Here is a 21,584-nt window from a genome sequence, read left to right as displayed (position 1 = left end):
TTATAGAAAAATTAAAATAACAAAATTTAATTCATCATAGAAAAAAAGGACATAAAACATAAAAAAATTAAATACTAAAATTAATTATTTTGAAAGTAGCGTACAATATAAATTAAACTATTTAATAGATGAAGTCAAATGATATATCAACATTAACTGATTGATTCTGTAGGGATAGCAGAGAGAATATTTTTTCTTTGTCGAAGTCGTTCTTGACGCCTATTTTTTATCCAAAAATAAGCCATAAATACAAACCAATTTAATAAATTCAGAAAGGAATATGTAAAAATAAAAATCCAAATTCCCATTTAAAATTGTATTCGACGTTGGATTGGCTTTATGACGAGTAATTAAAAACTGGATACAACTCTACAATGAAAATCAACATTGAGCTTAAAAACGCTCCAAGACCATTTACAAGGTAGAGGATACTGGTAACTAAACTTTGCATCGATTTTGGTGACTCACAGTAAGCATACTTCAGACTTAAAAAAAGTATTAAATTTTTCATAAAAGAGTAAAAACTATAAATTTACTAAAAAGGTTGCTTTTTTTTCAGAAAAGTGTTTAAATCACGTTATTGACTTTTTTGTTGCCGGCATTTCTTAAGAACAAATCAAATTTTAAGTGATGTTTTTATGAGTCCTTTCAATCAAATTTTAAGTGTGATTTTTGAAGTCTAAAATTTACACACACTGAAGTCTAAAATTTACACACATTAAAGTCTAAAACTTACACACATTGAAGTCTAAAACTTTTAGTGCAAAACTTATATTTTTAATTTAATTTGGTCACATGAGTATTTCCTTTCATTGTTATGTAGATCAAATAAAACAATAAACAACAAAAACAAAACAATTTATGTTAAGATTTAATAATCTAAACACTTTTTTTATTATTTTAATAACACTTCAAATAACATTTAAAACGGGTAATAACATTTAATGTTTTAATAACACTTATACTTTAATGTTTTAATAACACTTATACTTTAATGTTTTGATAGTTATACTTTAATGTTTTAATAACACTTATACTTTAATGTTTTGATAACACTTATACTTCAATGTTTTATTAACACTTATACTTTAATGTTTTAATAACACTTATATTTTAATGTTTTAATAACACTTATACTTTAATGTTTTAATAACACTTATACTTTTAATGTTTTGATAACACTTATACTTTAATGTTTTAATAACACTTATACTTTAATGTTTTAATAACACTTATACTTTTAATAACACTTATACTTTAATGTTTTAATAACACTTATACTTTAATGTTTTAATAACACTTATACTTTAATGTTTTAATAACACTTATACTTTAATGTTTTAATAACACTTATACTTTAATGTTTTAATAACACTTATACTTTAATGTTTTAATAACACTTATACTTTAATGTTTTAATAACACTTATACTTTAATGTTTTAATAACACTTATACTTTAATGTTTTAATAACACTTATACTTTAATGTTTTAATAACACTTATACTTTAATGTTTTAATAACACTTATACTTTAATGTTTTGATAACACTTATACTTCAATGTTTTAATAACACTTATACTTTAATGTTTTAATAACACTTATACTTCAATGTTTTAATAACACTTATACTTTAATGTTTTAATAACACTTATACTTTAATGTTTTAATAACACTTATACTTTAATGTTTTAATAACACTTATACTTTAATGTTTTGATAACACTTATACTTTTAATGTTTTAATAACACTTATACTTTAATGTTTTAATAACACTTATACTTTAATGTTTTAATAACACTTATACTTTAATGTTTTAATAACACTTATACTTTAATGTTTTAATAACACTTATACTTTAATGTTTTAATAACACTTATACTTTAATGTTTTAATAACACTTATACTTTAATGTTTTAATAACACTTATACTTTAATGTTTTAATAACACTTATACTTTAATGTTTTAATAACACTTATACTTTAATGTTTTAATAACACTTATACTTTTAATGTTTTAATAACACTTATACTTTAATGTTTTGAAAACACTTATACTTTAATGTTTTAATAACACTTATACTTTAATGTTTTAATAACACTTATACTTTAATGTTTTAATAACACTTATACTTTTAATGTTTTAATAACACTTATACTTTAATGTTTTGATAACACTTATACTTTAATGTTTTAATAACACTTATACTTTAATGTTTTAATAACACTTATACTTTAATGTTTTAAAGTTTGTTTTTCACAAAAATAATCTAAATTAAATGTTTTGTTGTTTTTGACATTGAAAAAAAATTTTTTTTGAATGATGAGTTTGAGGTGATCGTTACATTAAAAAAAAAAAAATCTAGGGTTTCAAGTTATTTTATTTTGGGAAGAAGCGAATTTGATTAATATTGATTAACACATTCATGTGCATCAGGAATATAATTATTTATACTAGTATTGTTAACTTACAAAATTACAATTCACTTAGAAATTAAAAATAAATGTAAAAAAATAAATACCTGGAATTACAATAAATATTTCAGACAACCCTATAAACATATACTGGGGTACTTGGTAGAATATTGACATATTTGATGCACTCACAGTCATAATATTGCCAAAATTATTTGTAACAAGACTGTTACCTTTAATTATACGAAAGTGTTCAACAACCCCACCGCAGTACAATGATAAAATTGAAAACACCATACCTTTAAACAATAAAACAATTGGCTATAAAACAACTTGGATTTATAATGATTTTAATGATTTATTAACAATTGAAAAAGTTGTACATTTTAAAATTAACTAAATTGCTGAGATAATATTGTACTTTTGGGCTGTCCATTAATTATGTCTATAGTAGGGGGAGGGGAAAACAAATTTTTTGACAATTGTCAAAATCAAGGGGAAGGGGATGTTATTTTTAAAAATAATATTATTTAAAAGTTACAATTAACACAATTTTAGATTTATTTGAGAGAGGGTGGTGGGGGGTGGGGAGGAGGAGGAGGGTACCGAATGTTGTTGACCGGAGGGAAGGAGGGGGAAGATAAAAATCGCCAAAAACTGTTGACCGAATTAATGGACGAACCCTACATTATATATCAGTTATAAATTTATGTGTATGTGTATATATAGGTGTGTGGATATATAAAATAACTGCTTTAACACTATTATATATATATATATATATATATATATATATATATATATATATATATATATATATATATATATATATATATATATATATATATATATACACAGGGTGGCCACACTTTTTTTTGTCTGAAAAAATTAGGATAATTTAGGAGATTTTTAAAGGTTTTTAAGGAGATTTATCAGGAAATTTGAAAAAAAAAAGGATAAAAAGTTAGTCAACTTGTCAAAATAAAGTTCACACATTCCACCATGTACAAAGGTGATAAACATAATAAGTATCTGGCGAAACATAAGTTTAGCACACTTTTCAAACCATGTTTGCACATTGTAACTAAAAACTGTTGAACTTCTGTTTTAAAATTATAATATTTGTGCATCAGTAACTTTTTTGCAGCAACAATAATCTAGAAAAAAAGATCAATATTTGCAACCAACACTTGATTTTTGACATCACTGATATCAACTTTTAATAATTTAAAAGTTGTAGATGTATCTTAGACAAAACTACTTTTTGATAAATTTTGATAAAATTAGCCTCAGTAAATTCTTAAGTGTTTCCACAAGAAAAGGTGTCATAGGATTGTTGGTTTGGAAAACTAAGAATAAAAGAATTTAACAATTTTGCAGTTTCCTTAAAAAATTGTAAGCTTATTGGGACTAACACATCTTTATAGCATGAAGAAAGGCATTCATAATGAGTATTTTGCCCAGGCTTACATTGACCAGGCTGCTTGCTTTTTGGTAAATTTTTACAAAAGTTAATAATCACAATAATCTTGGGCCATATTTCCATCGCTCTCTTTGCTACTTTCTACTATATATATATATATATATATATATATATATATATATATATATATATATATATATATATATATATATATATATATATATATATATATATATATATATATATATATGTGTATGTGTGCTTTACATTTTTTTTTACTTTTTTTTTCGGAATATATATGCAAGCTTAAAAGATGTGTAATTATGAGATTTCAGAATATTTTTTTACCTTGCTATACCCAACCAAAAATTTCAGAAATTTGTAACTTTTCATGAGATTTCAATTTTGTGGAAATTTTTTGCAGAAAAATTAAAAAAAAAAAAATTTTAACTTTTCAAAATGAATATAAATAAAAGAATATATATATTTCTTCTTTTGTTAAGGTTACCAAAAACAACCACCTCAATCCTTGTAAAACTGCTCAACCAGCCAATCCCTATTAAATTTACAATTTTGTAGCAAGGTGTTGCAGCAGATCTAAAGATTTTTATACAACCTCCTTAAAGCTGGCATCTTTAAATATAAAAAAATAGTCTTTATTGTAGATGTAACTCATTACACGGAGAAGTACTGCAAAAAATAATGAAATATTGAACAAAGTAAATGTTTTGACAGATGATATCTTGATGCCTTAGCTCTCAAATAATTTTCATACATATTGAGCTGCCTGCAAAAGGACAGAAAAAATTTTTGTTAGGATAGTCTTTCAGATTCTTTTTCCTTAACTAGATTAAACACAGCATCAAGTAAATTCATTGGTAAGTTTTTAATGTTTATTGTTTATTGACATTTGTAGAACTTACAAGAAAAAGGAAAAAAATCAGCAATGTCATGAATATAATAACAACTCATGTTGTAACTGCTTACTATGATGCAGCTCGAAAGATTAGTCAACAAACAAGCAGTCATGTAGTAATATATTTGCAGATGTATGAATAATTTTTAAGGCAGTTTGTTGCCTAATTATATGAGGTGGAATTCAATTTATGTGTAGAATATATGAACAGACCAATAAGTAATAACTGGGTAGCCAGCCAATAGCTACTTCAAAATTCCAGGTTATTTGCAAGACTTTTCAAGGAAAGTTTTTAGGTTTTTCAAGGATATATTGATCTTTTCTTAACCAGAAAAAATCAAAATATTTTGATTTAAAAAAAAATATGAAAATGAAAAATAATTAAATAATTATCAAATGTTAATAATACTGACAGTAACATAAAACAATTTCATAACAGAAAATACATAATTATCAAATTCAGTATAAACCTATGCAAAATTAATAATAACTCTATATATAAGATAAAAACATGATAACGAAATATGGAACTATTTTAGAAAAATATTCTAGGATTTTCTGGAATTATTGTTAAAATCGGATTAGGACTTTTCCAGGACCTATCAAATTCCAATTTTCTCAGGAAATTCTCCAGGTTTTCAAGGACCGATGGCTGTCCTGAATAAAGAAATCAATGTGATAAATGGAGTTTATGACAAGTTTGATTTGCAGAGTATTTCTCTCACTCAAGCATTAGATTACCCAGAATGCTACTAAATATAATGACTTTGAAAGAAAAAGTTTAGTTCCTTCTTCACAACATCTCAATCCAGTGCTACAAGTAATGGTGACGCTACCATAAATAGCAGATTCAAATAGCACATTACAAATAAAGAATCAACAGCAGCAATAGTCAATTCAAAAATTAGAACAAGTTGGATCAAAGACAACAAACACAAAAGAACTGGACTGGAATTCCTAGAGAACAAATTTAAAGGTTGAACAGCAGCTGGCTAAGAGCAGTGACAGTGCAAGTGCAAATTCAGCAAATGAAGCAGCCGTGTTGAAATGAAGTTAATTCTTTTTAATTTAGATTGTCACATGACACTAATTATGCTGATAAAATCATTTCAACATACAGCACATATATCAGCACCAACTCATCACTTGATGACCTTCATGGCTTTTTACTGTCTAAGAATATATTTTTTGAACTAAACACTGTATAAACGTTGTTTCCAGAGTATGGAACAAACTAAGAACTATTCTTTGACAACCTAAACTGGATTCTTTACTATCATCTCTCAATGAATCTAAACAAGTTCCAAAAGAGTCTAGTATTACAGGGTTTTCCAACTTGGTGAAAAACATATATTTATGCCCAATAATTCAACAATAGGCCAAAGTTGCATTTGTTGGCAAATGCAAACCACACAAGAATGACAGGAGAACATTTTGAACAGCAACTGCTATTGTGCATCAAAGTAAAACTGTTGTAATAAAATAAAATTTAAATAAACATTTACATTAATAGATTGAACAGTCTTGATCCAAGAGAACATTGCTTGTATGTTAATGTTGGACCTATTCACTTTTATGACATGCAAAAATACTTTTAACTTGTAACTAAAAAATACTTTTTTAGTTTAAAGTCTTTATATTTTTATTTTAACATTTTGGTTTAGGACTTTTTCACTTTTTTTTTTTTAGAGTTAGTACTTTAGTTTTTCAGTTGAGTATTTTTTTTAATTTAATGACCCCAACCCTGCCTGTCCATGATATCATCCCAGATAGACATTCTTAGACATGAAAATTTAGCGTATCTAATAGGGTGGTCAAGGAAGATTAAGGTAGTTCAGGCAGTTAGAGCATAAAGATCCAGATAATTTGGTATCAAAATGTAAAGAGTTAGCAGTTTCAGGAGAAAAAGGTAAATGTAGAAGTAGAAAAACTTAGAGTAAGTACAGATGACATAAAGAAGCTTCAGTTAAGAAAAAAAGCTAATGTATATTGGAGAAATTAACATTATGAGCAATGTTCAACCGTAATGTAAGCGTGGAAACAAGGACACTAATTACCATAATGATGATTTTATATATAACTATATATCAAGTAATCACTCTGTTGATTTTGATGTTGATTTTTTATTATTATTATTTAATTTTATTTAACACCCAATGTAATTTACAAGGTAAAAAGAAAAATAAGAAAGTTATTTCCCGTGATTTATACTTCAGAATTTTTTCTTCAAGAATATCTTTGAAAATTCCTTTTTGCTCTTTTGCATTCCAGCATGCATTGCAGCACTCTATCGCATATTTTAATGTTTGTTCAACATTGGAGGGAATTTCTAGACTTTGGAAGGTGCAATTTTTACCTTCTTTTTATTTTGAAACAAACTTTTTAAATCTAACAACTGAAAACGACATTGCTCCTGGACATCATCAACAAACGAATGTTGAAACAAAGGGCGTTCCAGCTGTGCGACAATGTCTGCAGTTGATCTATTGCTTAGAAGAAGGAACAATTTTAATTTATTTTGTCTAATATTTTCCGAATATTCCTGGATTCCAAATAGAGAACTTGCATAGTTCCAACTGTGTTTTGAAATATTCAAAAACGACTTTAGCGCACTCCTTTCAATTATGTCTAGCTATTTATCAAAGTAGAATTATTTTACATAGCTCCATACCATAAGTTAAAGTAGGGACTTGAATGATTTATATATATAGGAAATAGAATTTGGGTGGGCAAACCGAATTCCAGATTGAATAAGAGTTTGAATAACAGCTCTAAAGATTGAGATTTTTTCATCAACATTTGTATGACTGAGTGAAGCAAAAATTGAATGTTCAGTATCCCATGTGAATCCCAAATGCCCAAGTTTATTCTGAAGATTTATGTTATTACCAGAAATTGCTATCGTATCGGTTTGTATTTGTGCTTTACCTGATATTAAGAACTCAGTTTTTTCAGCATTTAGTTTAATACAATTAATATTACAGTAAATGCTGCATGCTTTTATAAGATGATGATAAAAATTCTTAAAGTTTTTTATAACATATAATCACATAAAATTTATGTTTTGTTAATGGTTTGCAGTTTTCACATTGCATTTAATCTTTAATTTTCTCTTTCTCCTTGACAATTTACTTGGACCAGCTATTTAAAGACACTCAATCTCTATTTACATTGTATACCACTAAAAAAACTTTTAGTAAAAAGTACTAACAAATTAAAACATTGTAACTTGACAGAATTAAAAAAAAAAAATAAGATATCTTTATTTTTTTGTGCTCAAATCATTTTATCAGCATTGCTAGTAGAAAGTGAATGCATTGTGTCTGTTGTGTCTATTGTATCTATTGATGTGGATTATACTGAGATGTATGATCCACATTGATTGTTAAGATAGATAAACAATCAGATCAAAACCCCAGATAAACAATCTGTTTTTTAGTTTCTATTCTATTAGAGTTATATAACGAACATTTATATCTTGATATTTCCACAAGTACCACTGTTTTAAATTTATATTCTAACACTGTTTTTAATTTATCTTAGATGAAAGCGTAGATGGATAAAGAAGATAATTTTTATTAGTAAAAGTTGAGCAAAATTTTATAAAACCCTTACTAGCCCGAAGTCTCAAAAGAACATCCATCAGCAATGATAAATTCCAATACAGCTTAGTATAATTTTTTCTTTAACTCAATTAAAAAAGGTCAAGAAAATTTGCCATGATGCTTCAGTTTTTTAGAACAATTGCTTTACGATCTGGTTTTGACAATTAACGTTTTTTTGTTTCTTTAGCTTCAGTTTGTGCCTTGTGTTTTCTTTCCAGTTGATTATAGAGATTATTTTGTGCCAGAGTTTTGTAAACATAAAGTGGTTTTGCAATTTTTACATATATAAAACTGATCATTTCCTTCAGAGTATGACATAAAAACTGCTGCTATTGTTTAAATAGAAAAATAGAAATTTTTAAAAGTTCATAAAAATCATAAGTCAAATCAGAGGTAGCTAAAGACCATAACACATCAGACTGGTCACTAATATTATCAAAAAACAAGTTCTTTAAATGTATATCATGTTGGGTCTTGAAAGAAGTGAAATTTTGTAAAAAATTTTAAAAAATAATAATTTTATAAAAAAATTATTAATTTAGATTTCACTGCCTAGAAAGACACTTTTTAACTAAAAATAAAAAAAATGCATTTAAGATTATTTTGCACAAAAAAAATTTTATTATAATTTTTATCAAAAATTTTATTATAATTTTATCATGCGCAAAAAAAAACTTTATCATAATTTTTTTTTATCACAAATTTTTTCTAAAAAAAAATTTATATATATAACTTTTTAAACACCTTCACTTCCATCAAGGCTACAAGCAACCACTGTTAGAGTAGAAAGTCATTGGAAAAGAAAGATGAAACTTAAAACGCAAGATAACAATTAACAGACAACTTAAAAGATTACAAAATATATGAACCAGGAAATAAGGTAAAGGGAGCGAACTCCAAAGAACTGATGCTTGAGGAAAAAAACTAGACAAATAAGAATTTTGAAACACTAAGGATTAGTCAGATTATAAAGATGAGACTTAATTGAGTGACGAGTAACACAAGAATGTGTTGTGTCTCTTTTTTTCTATAAATACTATAATGGGCAGTGCCCATTATAGTATTTATGAAAAGAAAAAGAGAAGCAACATTACAACAATGTGATAATGGTTGGAGGTTGACTGCAAGAGCAGATCCAACTATGTTTACAATGCGCTTTTGCACCTTGTCTAAAAGAGAAAGGGAATTATTGATCAGCCCCAGATATGGCAAAACAAAGAGCAAGATAAAGAATAGAATCTGGAGTAAGATTTGAGAACTTCTGGGATATCGCTAATGTAAATTAAAAAAAGTATAGTCTTGTGGAACTCCTGAAGTTACAGGATATGAAGAAGAGTGCTGTCCATCAAGAACAACTTTTATACTATGATTGGTAAAGAAGGATTCAATAATCTTTAAGATGTTAACTGATACATCGAAAGAAGAAAGCTTATAGAGAAAATCAGCATGTCAAACTTTATCAAAGGCTTTAGAAATGTTGAGAGTGATAACCTTAACCTCTCCACATATGTTTAATGAACGATTTACCATTAACAAATCAGCAATAAGATCAAAGACCGTCTTCTAAATCAGTAAGTTATTAGAATCAAGATGAGAGTTTAAGTGTTTGTTAATTAAAGACTCAAAAACCTAACAAACCTAGTAAAAACAGACGCCTGTTTTCTGGAAAATTGTCAATATTGGCTAAAGGATAGAGAAAGAGGGCTTGGTCAATTTGATCAGAAAAAACATTGAAAAGAGTGCTGTCTTGAGATGAAGGAGAGCAATATAAAACAAAGAGAAAAGCGATAGAGTGAAGTGGTGCTAAACAAAAGCACATAAAATAGTCTGTGGATTCAAACCTAGTTTCCCGTCAAATATGTGAATTCTTACAAATATAAATGCCCAGCAAGCATACGACTATTGAAGTCTTTACAAATTAAAGGAAGATAACCTACAACTCTAAGATCACAAGATGAGACAGCTAAACTCAAATTAGTCTCACAAAGAGCAATTAGGTCTGGTGAACTTTGCAAGAGATAAGACTCAAGAGAAGAAAAGTTACTTTGAAGACCATGAATATTAGTGAATGATAGATTTAGAGAACTTGATGATAACAATGGTTTTTCGTGTTTTAAGTTTTTGGTACTTTAGTCATTTTAAAATTTGTTAAAAAACTAATACACGGATAGTACTCAGTACACTATTTAATAGTCCAAGCAATCGTCTCATTACTATTAACAAACCCTACGCAGTAACAAAGAGCTCCAAATGTAGCTGAGATAATGCACACCAAAAGTACAAAAGCAGTATTCAAAAGCAAGTAATTGTCCATTCTTTGTTGGAATTGAGTAGCGAGGAATTAATGGAGGAAACTCATAGATTGTGTGAAGCACCATCAATCCAAACCATTTCACCACACTTCTACATGGATTGGAATGAGGCATACATTCGTTTTACCAGCTCCACTGGTTTATATTCAGAGCTCCAGAATATAATAAATTCTGAGACAGCTAAATGGAGGAAAATTCTTTGTGGAATTCTGGATGTGACTCTTTTCTTGGCTTTTAGGAATTTAGCTTTTCTAGGTAACTCATAACATTCTCTCAGTATCAATTTTAATTATTCATATAACTATTGTATAATTTAATTATTATTACTAAATAACTATGTTTGCAGGTTAAATAATGCACATGAATGAGAAAGAAAATGGAAACTTTCTGGCTGGTATGGAGTTTATTGGTTGCCACAACCTGGTCATTGCATCTAACTAGGAAAATGTAAGACGCCATAAACAAGAATGTCCTTACTCTGATTCTTCAAAATGAGTTCTGATCAGAGAATATGGTGGTGTCCCCTGAAGTGCAGCTGTTGAACAAATCCAGGATGTGTATCTACTTCACATTCATAGTTGATGGTACCCCTAATATATCTTTACACTGAGCAGATAACCTTTATTTATTTTTTTTCTCTATGAAACTTTGAAAAGATAAACTAATCACTGGTATACAAAGAACAATTCTTGTGTGTTGAAGCTTTCAAGATGAAGAGAGGAGTCAATATAGCTAAGCTTATCACTGATATGATTTGAAAGCTAGTATACTCCAAACTCTCATGGTCAGGGATAGGATAATGGATCCATTATGTCAAGCGCTTACAAGGGAGCTCAAGCATTAACAAGAAAAAATTATTTGGAACCTCTGTTTGTTTCCTGTAGAGCTCACAGTCTGGGTTGGCTGGTGCACATGCAGTTGAACCAGTCATTGAGATCAAAGTATTCATTGAGAAATCTTGGTTTTGCCCGCTAGAAGATCCTCACTGAAGCAACAAGAATTTTACTGCATAGACTTACTATGACAAGATGGAGCTCTCATACCGACTTGATAAAACCACTTTCCAAGAGGCCAAGAGAAACATTGGCAGCTCTTAAACATGCTATGGAAAATCTGGATCTGACCAGTGAGCAGCTCAGCCAGGCAAGAAACTTAAAAAAAAATGATTATCATCTTTTAAATTTGTATCGCTAGTTACGACTTGGTACAAAACCCTTACAGCTGTTAACAATGTTAGTCGTCTTTTACAATCTGAAGCCATTACCATTGATGATGAGCTGCGTTTGATTAGACAGCTGCTGAAAGATCTTGAACAGATTAGGGGCTCTTGCTTGCAAGTTTTCCAAGAGGCTGTAGCAGGACTGCAAGGACTAAACTTGCTACTAAACGAAAGCTTAAACTTAAGCGCTTTTAGGATTAGGCATCAAACACAGGCCATTTCCATGACAGCCGAACAAAAGACTTTAAAGTAAAGATTTTTAATGTTAAAGGGTTTAAGAAAGTCTATGCACACAGGCACAAGAAACTATTCACTCAAGATTCAGTGAGTTTTCCAGATACAAACTTCCGAGTGATTTCCACAAAGAAACATACAAAAATAATCTATTACAAGTTGTACTTTCATTTATTGTACAATGCAGAGAGATTGAGACATTATTATGTTCAGTCTATATCAACTAACAAAATCTTCAAACAAAAATATTTTTTTATTGAATTTAATAGGATTTTTTGACTAATTGATATGAAATAAATGTTGTTGTAAAACACCAAAATAAATAAATTTTGTGAAAATTTTTTGTGTACACTATAATTATACCTTGCTAACAAAAATTTAATTTCCCCAAAAATGCTAATGTCCCCCTAAGTATTCGATTTTTTTGTAAAATCTCTCCCTGTTTGTGATACTCTAGGTGTGTATATATATATATATATATATATATATATATATATATATATATACATATATATATATATATATATATATATATATATATATATATATATATATATATATATATATATATATATATATATATATATATATATATATATATATATATATATATATATATAAAATCAAAATAAACAGAATAAGCATTAACATAACCAGGATAAATATAACAATCCATAAACATTAACAATCTAGAAATAAACTAAGATGTAAGTATATAAAAAAATATTAATATAAATGAAAAAAATATAGCAATATAAATTATATAGTATAAAATAATTAAAAACAATAAAATTTACCTATAGATACCATCAAATAATACGATTTAGCATTCTTTATATATTTAGAAAATATAGGTACAAAAATAACTACTGTGAAGATGTTTATAATTCCTAACCAACATGCTGGGACAGTTATTTTGGAAGAAAGCTGCAAAGTAACTTTCATATGGATGCCTTGAAGAAGATAAAAAGTGGAAACCTATAAAATTATTTTTATCTATTTTTATTATTTATATTACTATTTTTTTTAACAAAAAATTCTTATCATTATTATTATTTATAACTGCATTTTTAGGTCTGCATGGTACCAATATATTTTGCACAACTTTTTAATTTGTAATAAAGGATGTATCAATAGTTAGAACTGCAGGACGACAATTCAGTATTAGCAAAACATTGCAAGGACAATACTGAGATTGAAAAAAGTATACAGTTTTTATTTTATTTGTTGTTGTGTCAAAGTTTATCCATAAATTGTTTGTTCATTGCTTTTATTTTTTTGAAATGACGGAGAATTTTTTATTTTTCTGAAAAGATGAAGAAATTAGATTAATTTATTTAAGTTATTAAATGCTAATGAATTTTTATGAATGAAATGAATCTTTTAAAATGAAATGATAACTAGATATGTTAACATTTCTTTTTAAGTCCAAATAAAAAACGTAGTATTAATTGCTTCGATATAATTTGCTTCGAGATCATTAAACATGAAAACGGTGCAACAGTTTTGCTTTAGGTGTTAAAAATGATTAAATGGAAAGTATAAAATAAATTATAATCATAAAATAGAGGTAAACAAAATACAAGAGATAACTATTTCATTTAATACGAAATTAGTATCTGAATCACCGCAAAGAAAAAGATAATACTTTTTACTTTTCTCTAAGAAGGATTATTGTTATTTTATATTATTTTGAATCTTCCAAACAATTGATTGTTTTTTAACAAAATTGATATTTTTATCTATAAGCTCTTTTTAATTGTAATTTTCTTTCGTAAAATCAGTATCTACAGTGGTCAGCCATTACATTGGGACCAGCTGTAATTTTTTGTAAATATTGTGTAAAAATTAATTTTTAGGCAAAAAGAAAAATAATGGTGCAATTTAAATCTTGTTCTTTTATTGATAAAGTTATACTTGATAAAAAATGAACAAATGAGATTAAACATTTTGATTATTTATTGGTCATAACAGTAAATTTTATAAAATATATATAAATTATTATTATTTTGTAAAACCGCCTTTATTTGCAATTACTGCTTTGATGCGTCGTGGCATGCTTGCAATCGATTTTTTTATAGTTTTTGTCAACTCTGGGTTATTTTGCCATATTTATACTGGTCGTCCCTCATTGTCCCAACCACTTTGTAGAGACGCCCTGCTCCTTGCCCACAAATGACAGACCAGATCATTACTGAAGCTGGATGCATGACTGTTTTCAGAATGCAGTTAGGATGAAACTTTTCGTTTGTTCTATGACAAACAAAAGATGTATTGCCCATCAAAGGACAATACATCTTTTGTTTGTCAAAATCCATTTGAGAAGTAAATCTAAAATAATACTTATTTTAAGTTAAAATACTTATAAAATCCTCCTTGGACTCCTTGGACCAAACTCTTCCCCTGTATCAATTTTTTTCTCATTCGCATTTGGTGAGAATCTTTACAATTTGTGCAAATTTTCGCTAAGAATATATTGTATTTTGCAAAAGACATCTGATTTGGCTAATTTTTGTTGGTGTCGTATCACATTTTTCCCCATAGCTGAAAATTTAAATAAAGAACCTTAAAAAATGACTAGACTTTAGTGTATTTACATAAACAGAAAAAAAAACTTGACTTAATGATTATTATTAAGTTTAAAAAAATAATTAAATAAAGCACAGATGCTCTAAATTAAAATAAATCACATTAAAACTTCAATCAAACTAACAAATAAAAATAACCTTAAATTGTCCAATATGCAACAATTTGACTATTACAGGTGATTGCTGACAGCCAGAATTGGCAATTGATAAAATTTTTATTAAATATTACTAAGAATAGAAATAACTTGACATGTAACCAGGGATGCAGAGTTCCAAAAAAGACTCTGGATTTCAAAGTCACAAAAAGATTACTTTATCCTAGTTTTTGGTATCCAGGAGCTCTAAAAATACAAATAAGTTTATAGACTACTAATAGGAAAAAAAGTAAGACTTTTAGGTTAAAAGAACAATCATTTTTTGAACCCGGGTATTTGGCGGCAAGGACTCTGTGACTCCAGGACTCCGGGGTCAAAAACAATAAGTTTCAAGTCATTAAATCTCATGAACTTTTTTCTTATAGCAGATCATAAGTCAACAATTATGTTTAGAGCTTCTGGACATTACGGACTTGAAAAAAGTAGATATTAAATCCGGAGTCCTTTTGGGACTCTGCATCCCTGCATGTAACAAAAAATAATATCATATTTATTTTATCATATGTGGGTTTAAGCAATCTATAATAAATAAATTGTAAAAAAAACATGTGGTCCTAATGTGATGGCCGATCACTGTATATCACGAGCTGTGAAAAAAAAAAATCTTACTTTTTTCTTAGTGGGTGTTTTAGCTAAAAATCAAAATTTTATTTTTTTCTAAGTGAGTTGTTAAAAAACTATTGCTTGTTTTGGGCGATTCAAAAACTGCTGAACGGAGAAGTGAAAAGATTTATAGAGATAAATTGAAAAGCATTAAAATTTATATTGTATTTCATTAAAAGATTAGGCAAAAAAATATATATTTAAATTAACTTTTTAAATCAGAATATTTTTGTGGATTATAATAATTTCTCTTTTCAATCGCTTAGAACAGGCAGCCAATTTTAAATCTAGGTCGTTATTAATGATGCTCTTTCTCTTCTAGACAAGGTCCAAAAACGTATTGTAATTGTAGTTGGACCTGCCTTATCTGCCAAACTTTAACCTCTCTCATTTTCGTAAACCTGCATTTCTTTATTTTTTTTTACAAATGCTATCAGGGTCACTGCTCAAAAGAGCAATCATCTTTAGTTCCATTAACTAAAACTCATTCTTGCTTGATTGACACACTTGACTTGTATGATATTTTTCATTACATCGTCAAACTCATTCTCGCTTGATTTATCATTTAGCAAAGATGCATTCTTTTACTGTACTAGTCCTTTTGTACTCAAAAAACTTTGTACATTGCTTTTTCCAAAACTCAATGCTTTGAAACTTATGTCTTTTTTTCCTGACTCATAACTTCAACTTTCCAAGCCTTCTTTCAACTGTTTTTCTCTTTTAACACAATTTTTTATTTTATAGTCATTTCTAACTTAATAGTGGTTGTCAGTAGCCTTGTTAGGCATTAAAAAACCTTGAGTTAAAAAAAAAACAAACACTCAGGCCAAGAATGTGAGTATTGGCAAATCATATGATAATAACAATAAATATTGAGATTCAAAGATAAAACAGACAAATCTAAATTAGTTTTACAAAAAGCATGCATGTCTGGTAAACTTTACAAGAGGGGTTTTACAAAAAAAAAAATGTTGACACCCTTATGTCTCAGAATTTGCTCATTTTTACCTCACTCTCTAATTATTGATCAAAATTTGCGTTTAAAAATTGTGTCTTTTTAGAAAAGTTTAAATTTAGTAACGAAAGCAATTTAACTGTTTTTTAAAACATTTATTTGAATAAAACATGGATGGTTATCTATTGACTAGTTTAGGACATTTATAGTCATGGGTTAAGGGAGGGCCAGGGGGTCTCAGACCAACTCTGCCCCCTTTATCTCCCTGGATTTTTTATTTTATTTATTTTTTATACTTAAAATGAATTAAAAACATAATTTTTTTTTATTTTAAGTTTGAGATACAATTTATTTTCATTATTTCAAATTGATAATTACATGTCTCTTATTTCAAAGTAAGCACTTAAAACTGAGATCTTTTCATGATTTAAAAAATCATAAATTTTAAAACCAAAGATATTGAAATGTTTTGAAACATTTTCATCAATATCTTTATGGTAGTTTAAGATTAATATAGTCATTATAAGGTGGACAGTGTGATTTTTAGTTAAACCCCCCTTCCATCCAAGGATTTGAAAAAAATAAAAAAAGAAAGACAAATTCTAAATGCAAAATAGATTAAAAAAATTACAACAAAATTATTTTAAATGTATTTAATAATGCTTATTATTTGTTTCCTGTCATAAAAATAAAATAAAATTCTCAATCATTCCTTATGAAAATACAAACAAGTAAAGAACAACCTTTAAAACATCTGACTGGCGATGGTCAGAGGCCCCCTGTGGCCCTCCCTTAGCCCATGACTATAAATGTCCTAAACTAGCTAAAAAATAACACTTGTTTTATTCAAACAAATGTTTTAAAAAAGATTTCAATTGCTTTTGTTACAAAATTTTAACTTTTCTCGCACTTTTTAGAAAAGTTTTAATTTTATAACTCTTTAAACTTTTCTAAACGCAATTTTTAAACTTTTTAAACTTTTCTAAACGCAACTTTTAAACGCAAATTTTGATCAAGAATTAGAGAGACAATTGATGAATCTAATTTTTTTCATTAGACTTAAGATAAGATAATGATATACAATTAAACTTTTTACTGGGGATTTTGGGCCACATCTTGATTTTACCTTCAAAACTCATGAACTTACAAGTCAATAATTTTGAACAAAATTGAATAAACAAGTCAATTCCTGAGACAATCAAGTCTTGAGAGTGCTATTTTGGATTGCTCAAGTAGAAATCTATTGGGGTACCAAATTTTCAGAAATTTCCCAACACATTATAACGATATTAAATGTCAAAGTTGCTTTGTAGTCGCTTCAGATAATCACTAAAATGATGAGTCAGCATTATTTCAATTGACGAAATCTCTGGAAACCATGTGTTCTTTGACCAAAATTTTTGCAGTTCTATTATTTTAATATGGACTGCAAGTGAGGTAAAAATGAGCAAATTCTGAGACGTAAGGGTGTCATGGTTTGGATGATTTCATACCCAGAGCTAAGATTCTAAAAATGAAAAGTTAGTTTAAAGGACAATAAATATTGGTAAAAGATAGATAGAAACAATTTGGTGATACTGATAGTTTTTATTCCTAACATTTTTTATTAGTACTTTAGCCGTGACTTATTTAAAATTTAATTGAGAGAACTTGACTCGAAACATAAATAGTGAATGGCACCCTAAGCAGCTTATTGTTTAGACAGTTGCCTCTAACCTAAAGTTGTAACTCACAAATGCAATTAATTAATAAACTCACAAACGGAGTCAATAAGCTTGATCTTTTTGACTCTACTTGAGAGTTTGTTTTTTTATTTGAAAAAAAAAAAACAATACAGATTTATATATTAGAAGCTCTGCTAAGAAATTCTGCTACCTTCTAATTTTTCTATAACCAATAACCAGCAGTTTTTATCTCCTCAGTATGAAAATTTCCAAGGGGTAACATGTTACTAGTAGGAGGGTAATCACAATGATCCTAATCCTGACCTAATTTAAAAAAATTAGGGTTGGTCAATATTAAATGTTTTCTAAAATTTGCTTAAGCAAAACAAGAATTAATTTTGTTTATGATTAAGTGGTATTTAATCACCACTAATAAATAAGGCCAGGTACTAGAAATAAATATATATGCAGGGGTTTAAGTACATCAATCTACTAAGGGTTTGAGATTGGGAAGGAATGTATGCATGTGTGTGAGAAATACTTTCAAGTAGAAAATAATTTTAATTAAAATAATTTTTTTTAAATAAGTTTTTTTAATATTAATGCAACCCTGACCTTATTTTATCTAACAAAGTTTCATTTAACTATAACCTTTGGTTACTATTATTTAATTTTCCTTTAGGAGTCTTTCTATAAGTAAGTTTCTTTCTATAAGTAAGTTTCTTTCAATAAGTAAGTTTCTTTCAATAAGTAAGTTTCTTTCAATAAGTAAGTTTTTTTCAATAAGTAAGTTTCTTTCAATAAGTAAGTTTCTTTCAATAAGTAAGTTTCTTTCAATAAGTAAGTTTCTTTCAATATGTAAGTTTCTTTCAATAAGTAAGTTTCTTTCAATAAGTAAGTTTCTTTCAATAAGTAAGTTTCTTTCAATAAGTAAGTTTCTTTCAATAAGTAAGTTTCTTTCAATAAGTAAGTTTCTTTCAATAAGTAAGTTTCTTTCAATAAGTAAGTTTCTTTCAATAAGTAAGTTTCTTTCAATAAGTAAGTTTCTTTCAATAAGTAAGTTTCTTTCAATAAGTAAGTTTCTTTCAATAAGTAAGTTTCTTTCAATAAGTAAGTTTCTTTCAATAAGTAAGTTTCTTTCAATAAGTAAGTTTCTTTTTATAAGTAAGTTTCTTTCTATAAATATGTTTCTTTCTATAAGTTTTGATGATTACTTTTCAAAATTATCTTTATTCTCTAATTATAAACTTTTGAAATAATTTTTTTTTTTACAAACTGTTTTTTTTTTGTTATATATATTTTGTCTTTTTAACTACATAAGGAACTTAATTTTACAATTTTATAATTGAACCTTTGAACTTCAAAATTAAATAAATAACAAAAATTTAAACTTAATAAACATAAAAAAAAATTATTGCACCAATTTTTTGTGCTTGTGATACAAATTATCACTTTGAATATACACAAAAGAAATGCAAATTATGAGACAGGATAAGTTTAAGAATAAATTTAATACACATTTAATTTTCAGTTCAAACAAAAATACCTGATTATATGCAGCAAAATATAATATGTAGAAAAAAAACATGGGAAGCACAGAAAACAACTTTTTTACATCTTCAACATCAGCCTCTGAGTATTTGCCACCATAAACATCTTTAGCTCTATCTAGCCAGTGTTGAATTGGAACATAGCTCTCATAATTTGAATACCTGAATAATTTTACAGTTGCTAATAAAGTCATAGCAAAAAAAAAACTCCTCAATAAACTAAATTTTATATTAAAAGATAAAATTATTAAAAAAAAAATAAATATGCATACTTATTATCAGCTTTTCTTGTTGAATTACAACATATTTTAAATATTTTCACCAAAAATTTTTTACGTGCTGGCAAGACTACATTATAATTCTTCACTTGAGGAATGCAAAAAACTATTAGTGCAATTATCAACAAAGCAACAGAAATAGGGTAGCCTGTTATAAAACCATATTCTTGTTGAATTAAAGTTAATGCAGAATAACCTATGAATGCACCAATATTTAATGCCCAATAGTAGTATTGAAAATATTTTTTTAATTCAACATCATCAGTATCATTAATTTGATCAGCTCCAAATGGTGACATATTTGATTTAAAACAACCTTCACCAATAGATACAAGAAACAGCGAAAAAAAGACCCATACATGATATTCAGCTTTGCTGTTTGATGTACTATTATAGTTGGCTGTTAATTGATCTTTTGTGACTTGTGTTGATTGATTGGTATTAGGTATATTATTTGGATTTACAACAAAATTAATAGCAGGTAACATCCCAAAACCGATAATATAAACAAAAAATCCAAATATAATAGTACGAAACCTTCCAAGTATAAAATCTCCAAGAACACCACCAACAATGCATGATATCCATGTTGTGTATATAAAAAACTGGGTTGTAACTATACTTAATGTACTAGAATAATTAAGATATTCTAATAAAAAAAAAGTCAAATTCGCAGACAAACTATAATAAGCTGTTCTTTCTAATACAACAACAAATACAAAGCATACTTTAACAAAAATTGAATTTCTTTCATTTCGTGGGTTTAAATACACTCTACGATTATAATAGAATCTTGAGTCGTCAGAATCGCTTTCATTGCTAACTTCATCTTGGTCGGAACTGGTTGTAATGCTCTCATTCGGACATTGCATTTTAACATTTATTCTAATATTTAAAATATTACAAAAAATACGTATGTTTAGAGTCAAATAATTATAATATATATCGATAAACAGTCATTAAAAACGGAAAATATACCACCGATTAAAATGCTGATAATTTTTTACTATTTTAAGTAGTTAAACCTAATCATTTAATGCATATAAGTTACACGCGCTCCAAGTTCTTCATTTAAATAATATTATTAAATTACTGTTAATAAAAGAAAATACTAAGAAGTAAAAAAATACATTTCAAATACCACTTCATTGTTGTTACTTCATTATGAAGTAACAATAATGAAGTGGTTTAAGTAAAGGTGACTGCTGTAATACGCGAACATTAGTTTATAATAAGGTCTATATCATTTTACTAATCATTTTGTGCTTACACAAGTTACACGCGCAGCAACTCTATATTTATACAATGAAGTTTATTGTGTAAATATTAGTTCAAAAACATTAGATTTTGGATTAGTTTCGCTTTTAATTAGCTGAAATTTATTAAGTAAAATAATTAATATAAAAGATTTAGGCCTTTATCGAGACGATGGTTTAATAGTAATGCGTAAAAATTCTGGTCCACAGCTCGATAAAATTAGAAAAGATATAAAAATTTTTAAAAATATTGGCTTTCAAATCGAAATAAACATAAATTTAAAAATTGTGAACTTTCTTGATGTCACGTTTAACCTCTCTGAAAATTCATATAAGCCTTGTAATAGGTTAGATACAAAAATTAAAATGCTTTTAATTTGTGTATCTAACCTATTACAGTTAAGGGTTGAA

The 21,584-nt window shown here is 27.2% G+C and overlaps 1 protein-coding gene across 1 annotated transcript; it reads right to left on the bottom strand.

Moving 5' to 3' along the window:
• Nucleotides 1-322: 322 nt before the first annotated feature.
• LOC105846087 (solute carrier family 15 member 4) lies at nucleotides 323-20,931 on the bottom strand. Its single transcript, XM_065807394.1, has 5 exons — nucleotides 19,912-20,931; nucleotides 19,636-19,801; nucleotides 12,922-13,102; nucleotides 2,523-2,714; nucleotides 323-486 (listed from the first exon to the last, which is right to left on the bottom strand). The coding sequence occupies exons 1-5, from the start codon at nucleotides 20,787-20,789 to the stop codon at nucleotides 338-340; spliced, it is 1,566 nt and encodes a 521-aa protein (XP_065663466.1). The 5' UTR covers nucleotides 20,790-20,931; the 3' UTR covers nucleotides 323-337.
• Nucleotides 20,932-21,584: the final 653 nt, after the last annotated feature.

The sequence above is a fragment of the Hydra vulgaris genome, chromosome 10 (assembly GCF_038396675.1).
Source record: "Hydra vulgaris chromosome 10, alternate assembly HydraT2T_AEP".
Taxonomy (NCBI): domain Eukaryota; kingdom Metazoa; phylum Cnidaria; class Hydrozoa; order Anthoathecata; family Hydridae; genus Hydra; species Hydra vulgaris.
The sequence above is the reverse complement of the archived record's forward strand: the minus strand, read 5'-3'. Positions and strand labels throughout refer to the sequence as shown.